General features: G+C 37.1%; 1 protein-coding gene across 1 annotated transcript in view; it reads left to right on the forward strand.

Moving 5' to 3' along the window:
• Positions 1 to 7,606, forward strand: part of C9 (complement C9) — a 54,280-nt gene that overhangs the window by 37,660 nt on the left and 9,014 nt on the right. The window contains exons 8-9 of the mRNA XM_037529370.2: positions 582 to 707; positions 3,198 to 3,376. Coding sequence (XP_037385267.2) covers positions 582 to 707; positions 3,198 to 3,376 — 305 coding nt within the window. The remainder of the gene's footprint in view (positions 1 to 581; positions 708 to 3,197; positions 3,377 to 7,606) is intronic.

The following is a 7,606-nucleotide window of genomic DNA, read 5'->3' on the forward strand; positions in this document are numbered from 1 at the left end:
AGTTAATATATACAAACTGATTAGGATGATGCTGGGACTATTATCATCATTCAATACATATTACACATTTTTGTTTTCCTATACCAGAGAAAAAGGACTTTAATACATCCCTCCTAGACTGACCAATGTCACTTCTATATAAAGGGGAAAATGAATGTCATTTTGCCATTAAGTTAACAAGGAAAGTCAAAGTCAAAAGCTACAAGATTCTCAACAAGCAACTATAAACCAGACAAATACCATGGCGGTGGGGGGAGGGGGGCGGTGAGGGGAGAGGAAGGACTAGGGTCAAAATAAGGGGAGGGGTACAATTGTATGGGGAATATAACCAAAATGATAATGCATACATTATGCAAAAATGAAAAATGATATAAGAATTATATAAAATAAAAAATTTAAAAAAAAAGCTGCAAGATTCTATTACTGAAGACAAAGCAGGGAAGGCGTGACCTTGCTTTTCACTTTAGCAATGATTTCTAGGAGTCTGAGAAATATGGTTCTTATAAAATAGTGAAACTGGAATTTATTTTGTAATGTTGATGATCATTATCTAATAATTTTTAACCTAATGCATTTAACAGGTGTTGAACTAAGGGATATACGGAAATGCCTTGGGTTTGATGCAAACATAAATCTAAATACTGACATTGAACTCACACAAAAGGTTGAAAGAAATCCTTGTTTAAAGCAGCATGGAAATCAAGTTGGTAAGTATGGCCAATTTATTAAGTTAAAAAGTCAGTGGGAGGAGATATCAATAAGTCCTGCCTTCTTACTTGAAAGCCTCCTTGTGATCAACCCTCTTTATTTAAAACATACTGAAGATGCTTGAAAACTATTTTACCTTTAAAGTGGTTTCCAAACCACTATAAATACATGTAACTAATGGACACTTAGTGGTCAATATCAATATAGTGCAGATTATGGAATGCTCAACTCTACAGTGTATAGTTCAGTATAGTTATTGTGGATTTGTATCTTTATTATGGTAATGGCAAAAGGTAAATGATGGAAAAATACCTTGGATAAAAGTTCCCTTTTTCCTTCTAACTTTAACAAAGCTTCCGTAGTACTATGTATCTATTAATTATGGAATCCAAAGTCATCTCCCCATTTCAACCTATCACCTGACTTTAAAACCCTAATGTATCCTTAACATTTAATCAGTGCATAACCTTTTAAAATATATAAATATCTTTGGTGTAAATATTAATTCTGTTGTTAATCTTTATCAGATTTACATGTGTGAGTTAATCCCAGAGTTTTCAACATTTTCTCTAATCAGAAATCTATTTGAGAGCAGTTTTAATAATACAATTGCCAAGGACTCCCCTTTATATAGAGTCAAATGATAATTGCACCAGAAAACATTTATTTAAAAGCATATCAACCACTAATACATGGTCATGGTTAGAAACCACTGACGAAATGAAAAGAAAGCTGAATTTGTCATTAAATATCATTATTTCCATAAAATCTCTTAAAACTCTTAAAACTAATTGTATAACCTTCAGGTAGTCATTCTACCTCTGTGAGTTTCAAATTCTCATCAGTAAAATTTAGGGAGAAGAAAACAAAATCATCTTGAAATTCCTTTCCAGTTCTAAACATTCACAACTCTAAAAAGCTCACAGACATTTGTTAAAAGTGTTTAATTTGGACAGAAAAAAGACAAGTGAGATGGGTAGAAATTGGGGATGGAAATAAATTTTGCTTTTCACTTTATTCTTTTTGTGCTTTGATTTTTTATGATCAAAAATAGCATAAAGCATACCTATATAAAACATAATTATGAAAGCAAGTATGCAATAAAAAAACATAGCACATCCGAAAGTCATGCTTGCTTCCTGTATATGTATGTGATTAAAACTAAATTATTAATGTATCTCTATCATACCATTAATTTTTTATAAAATATGATTGAAGTCTGTAACTTTCTACTAGTAAAAATTGCAAAGTTAGGTTAAAAATATTATCAAAAATAAGTAAGATTGGGCCTTCCCAGTGGCACAGCAGTTGAGCGCTGGGTTGCGAAGCTGCCCGCAGCCTCTGCAGCACAGGTTCAATCCCCAGTCGCTGTCAAGGGTCCCACATGGCGTGCAGAATTCTCCTGACAACCGCTGTTCCCCTCAGCAGTGTACTTCATCAGTCTGCCTGTTCTGCTACCTGCTCTGTCTCTGGTGAATTCTCTCACCCTCCCGTGCTCTGACTATACCCAGTGCCTGTATAAATAAATAAATCTTTTTAAAAAAAGTAAGATTGGGCTTCCCTGATGGCTCAAGGGGTTAAGCGCCACACTATGAAGCAATCCACAGCCTCTGCAGCATGAGTTTGATCCCTGGGCTGGCCAGGGAGAAACCCACATGGTGAGGCAGACCTCTCCTGTCTCACCCACTGCTTCCCTCAGCAGTGTATTTCAGTCAATCTGCCTGTTCTGCTCCCCACTCTGTCTCTGGTGCATCCTCTCACCCCCCACACCTTTGACCTGTAACCCCAGTTCTTGTATGCATAAATAAATAAATCTTAAAAAAAAAATAAGTAAGGGCCTCCCCGGTGGCGCAGCGGTTGAGCGCTGGGTTGCGAAGCCGCCTGCAGCCTCTGCAGTGCCAGTTTGATCCCCAGCTGCTTCCCAGCTCCCGGAGGAGGGTCCCACATGGCGCGCAGACCTCTCCTGCCGCCCGCTGCTCCCCTCAGCAGTGTACTTCAGTCCTTCTGCCTGCTCTGCTCCCCGCTCTGGCTCTGATGAATTCTCTCACCCTCCTGCGCTTCTGACTGTACCCAGTGCTTGTATAAATAAATAAATAAATCTTAAAAAAAAAAAGTAAGATTTTTCAGTAAGTATACTACACTATACTAAAGGGTTTTTAAAATTATTGGGGCCTCCCTGGAGGCGCAAGGGGTTAAGATGCAGCATTATGAAGCCATCTGCAGCCACTGCAGCATGAGTTCGATCCCCGGCCAGGAAGGTGACCCACATGGCGCAGCAGACCTCTCCTGACTCGCCTGCTGCTCCCCTCAGCAATGTATTTCAGTTAGTCTGCCTGTTCTGTTCCCCACTCTGTCTCTGGTGAATCTTCTCACCCCCCACACCTCTGGCCTGTACCCCAGTTCTTGTATATATAGATAAATAAATCTTAAAATAAAAATATTGTCATAGAACTATAAGTAATTTACTTACATCCTCCTTCTCTTCTTAGTAAACATCTCCCGTGATGGCCTCATAGATAAAGTTATTTCCCTCATAAGAGGAGGAACCCATAAATATGCATTTGAACTGAAAGAGAAGCTTTCCAAAGAAAAGAAAATAGTGGATGTGACTGACTTTGTAAATTGGGCAACTTCCTTAAATGATGCTCCGGTACTCATAGATCAAAAGGTAAGGAATGACTTATTTCGCTGAGCATGATCCCTTCTAGCTCCATCCATGTTGCTGCAAACTGCATGTGTTTATCTTTTCTGATTGCTGAGTAATATTCCATTGTGTATATGTACCACAAAAAAAAGGTAAAGAATGTTTCTTTTTCTTTTGTTTTTTCCCCCACCCCCATCCCTTATACCTCTTTCATCTTGTCTCCTTCCTCCTCTCTTAATCTCAGAAACCTTTCTTGTTATTAATGTTCACTGGTTTCTCTAAGTATTTTCCTTTGTCTATTCATCTGCTGTATAAATATCCACTATTTTGTTGTTGTTATTCTCACTTGCTTTACTACACATAATTGTTTCAAACTCCTTCCAACGTTGCATCTTTCCTTGTGATTAAATAACATTCCATCATATATAATAAATTCCAGGTCTTTATCATCCAATCCTTTATCAGGAAGCACTTAGGTTGTTTCAATGTCCTGGCTACTGTGAATAGCTGGAATAAATATTTAGGGAATAGAAAATAATTAGCTCTCCTTCTAATTATTAACAGATGGATTAAACCTCTTCCCATCCAACCTAAATGATTAACTGGCTTATATGTATGTTGCAAATAGTGAATCTTGGCAGAAACAGTACACATAGTATTACTTTAAATTAAAGGCCACATGAATATATCACTGAGGTTTTCTGAGTAACACATTTTTTAATACTCAAGTATCTGTAGCCATAATCTATAAGAGAAACCTGTGGCCTTGTAATTCTCCCTTTGATGTAGGCTTCAGCAGACCCCAACTTCTTGAGGAATATTTTGGCCCAGTCCAAGAATTTTCCCTCGACCCTTCTCCATGTAAGAAAGTATACTAATTCTATTTCCAACATGCCTGAATGTTAACACAAATGAATCTACATTTTATCTCAACAGTATAGCTGAACTTCACTTTATTCTTTAGTTTATTGCTACAAATTTGTTACAAAAATGTCAGCTGAGGGAAATTGCATTTATTAATTATTGCCCAAGAGACATAAAGTTTAGGATTTCTTCTAGAGCAACAACAGTGGAGGTCAGTATAGCTAGAATATAGCATATTGACTTCTTGTAAAGATTTGAGGGCATTTAAGAGACAACGTTATGTAATCTACTGTTTCATTTACTAAAGGTGGTTGCATAATACAATGTCCCCTTTATGAGAGCTCCTGGGATATAGTGTTATTTATACTCAGTTTCAAGGGTCATTTGTTTCTCTTGGGAATCAGGTAAGTTTTCTTCTATGCATGTGAGTATTAAATTCAGTTGTTTTATTCAACATACTAGAAAATATAACCAAATTTATTACCCACCTCATGCAAATGGATGAGTCCTCCTGGCATGAATTGTGTGTATTTGTGTTATTTTGGCTTTTATCTTGCCTTTTCCATTCTCGTTTGCTCACCCTCTCTTATTTATCCACATGTCAAGTTACCTTAAGTACTTTTTAAAGAGGAAGATAACATGGCAAATAATAAAGTTAAAATGGGTAATAATAAACTAACCTACCATTTCATAGTGTTGTGAAACTCTTCAAAGTGACATACACATGATAAAAAAAAATAAGCATTTAAAGAGCTATACTACTAGGGTTTTGTGTTTTCATTGTTAGGGTTGTAGCAACAGTGAAAATCATTCCTAACCTCTTAGTTAGGGATAAAAGTAACACTCATTCTATCAACAAACTACATTTGGTACATATAGTTTAATTAGTTTAGAAGCCTGAAATAAATTTAAGTGCAGCTAATATTTAATGATATTGTCCATTTTTTTTTGCATTTTAGCAAATTTCATGATAAATTATATCCACTGACAATGTAACTACAAATGGTAGAAAGCTGAAAGTTGTCTAGTATAGAAGAGCTAACCCTTAATGGAACGGCCAGAAGGTTCATCAGAAAAAAAAGAAGAGGCTTCTCAGGAGAACTTCAAGAAGTACACTTTTATTGTTCTTTATCTTCTTGTGGGATTTTTGATGCAGGATTTGAGGCTCCTCTGAAATTATTGCCATTGAGTGTCCTTCATCTTTATCTCTTTGAACACTGTTTATGCATTTCATCCAAATTGCATTTTCTCCATGACCCTCTATTCCTGTATCTTAGATTATCTGGCCTTGATTTTCCTTTGAAGGGTAAAATAAAATGAATTTCTTGCCATAAAAATCAAAATAACTCCGCCACATGCTTATGTTGTTTGTGCCAATGTGGCAACATCAGTAAGAGCTTTCTTTCTTCTAAATAAATACAACATAGTTGAAATCTGAATCTGACATACTAATTCATAATAGATTACATCAGTGGACAGTTGTGTTGACTTTGTAGAGAAGTCCTTGATATATTCTGGATAAGAGCCTGCTCGCACTGAAAAGTGTGAATGCCATCTCTTACTTAAGGATTTTCATCTTAATGGTATTTTTGTTAACAGATGTCCTTTTTTTTTTAAATTTTATTTTAAAATAATTTTACTTACAGTAAAATTGCACAAATAGTAGACAGTAAAATTGCAGATATAATAGAGTTTACATATACACAGAAGTCCATGTTAATAACTTACAAAACCATTGTATAAATATAATAATTAGAAAATTAACATTAACTGAGTCATAACCTTTTTCAAATTTCACCAGAGTTCCCTTAATGTAATTTTTTTTTTATTCTAGGGGCCAATTAGAATTCTACATTACGTTTAATTGCCTCCTTTTTTTTTTTTATAGAGGCATGTTTATTTATTTATTTATTTGTTTGTTTGTTCTGTTTACACATGCACTGGGTACAGTCAGAAGCGCGGGAGGGTGAGAGAATTCACCAGAGCCAGAACAGGGAGCAGAGCAGGCAGAAGAACCGAAGTACACTGCTGAGGGGAGCAGCGGGCGGCAGGAGAGGTCTGCGCGCCATGTGGGACCCTCCTCCGGTGGCCGGGGAGCAGCCGGGGATCGAACCGGCACTGTAGAGGCTGAGGGCAGCTTCGCAACCCAGCGCTCAACCGCTGCGCCACCGGGGAGGCCCTTAATTGCCTCCTTGATCTCCTTCAATCTCAGTTCCTTAGACTATGTTTACTTTTCTGAACCATGACCTTTGTTAGATGTTGGTCGTTATTGTGTCCAAATGTCTCTCAGTTTAGAATAAAGAATATACTGAGGTTGGCATTTGGGGAAAGAATACCAAAGTAATAATGGTTAGTCCTCGAGTGAATCAGGAATTAAGATGTTGATATTTTTATTTTAATGTCATCAATATGTATTACTTTTCATTAGAATTAGTGCTTCTCTGTCTTTTCTAAAGTCTTTTGCTACCTCAAGGTCTCGAAGACACTCTCTACATATTATCTTCCAGAGCTTTATTGTTCTGTTTTTACATCTCAACCTACAATGAACCTAGAGTGGTTTTATGTATGTGGTATAAGTTAGAAGGTCATTTTTATTTTTAATTTCCCAATAAATATGTCATTGTCTTAGAACAATTTACTGGAAAGACAGTTGTTTCACCGTAGTTTTGCTTGGTTACTCCCATCAGAATCAAGTTTTCACACATGGATGGGGCCAGTTTTAGATGTTTTATTTGGCTATGTCAACTCAGCTGGCAAACCCATGAAAGGCATAATCACTTTGTTACCATATTTTTGATGTCTTGCATTTTCACTTGACTTCTTTTATAGTATTGTTAATTGTATTAATTAAAATTAAGTGTATCTATTTCAAAGTACTATGTTTTTTTCACTAAGCTCCTTTTAAGATTTTCTCCGTTTTCTTCATTTTTTTTAGCTATTTTACTCTGATTTGCCTAGGTATAAAAAAATTAACCTTGCTTTTCATTAAGGGGGCAAGTTTCACTGAGTTTGATATATCCTCAATCATATTTCTTCTTATATAGCCTTTCTTCTGGGCTTTAAGTTATGTGCATCTTTTCCTTTCCTTTTTTTTTTTAATAGAAGCATGTTATTATTTATTTGTTTGTTTGTTTGTTTGGTTTATACATGCACTGGGTACAGTCAGAAGTGCGGGAGGGTGAGAGAATTCACCAGAGCCAGAGCGGGGAGCAGAGCAGGCAGAAGGACCGAAGTACACTGCTGAGGGGAGCAGCGGGCGGCAGGAGAGGTCTGCGCGCCATGTGGGACCCTCCTCTGGTGGCCGGGGAGCAGCCGGGGATCGAAGGCACTGCAGAGGCCGCGGGCAGCTTCGCAACCCAGCGCTCTACTGCTGCGCCACCGGGGAGGCCC

The sequence above is a fragment of the Talpa occidentalis genome, unplaced genomic scaffold, assembly GCF_014898055.3.
Source record: "Talpa occidentalis isolate TD23 unplaced genomic scaffold, MPIMG_talOcc4v2.1 talOcc4.6, whole genome shotgun sequence".
Taxonomy (NCBI): domain Eukaryota; kingdom Metazoa; phylum Chordata; class Mammalia; order Eulipotyphla; family Talpidae; genus Talpa; species Talpa occidentalis.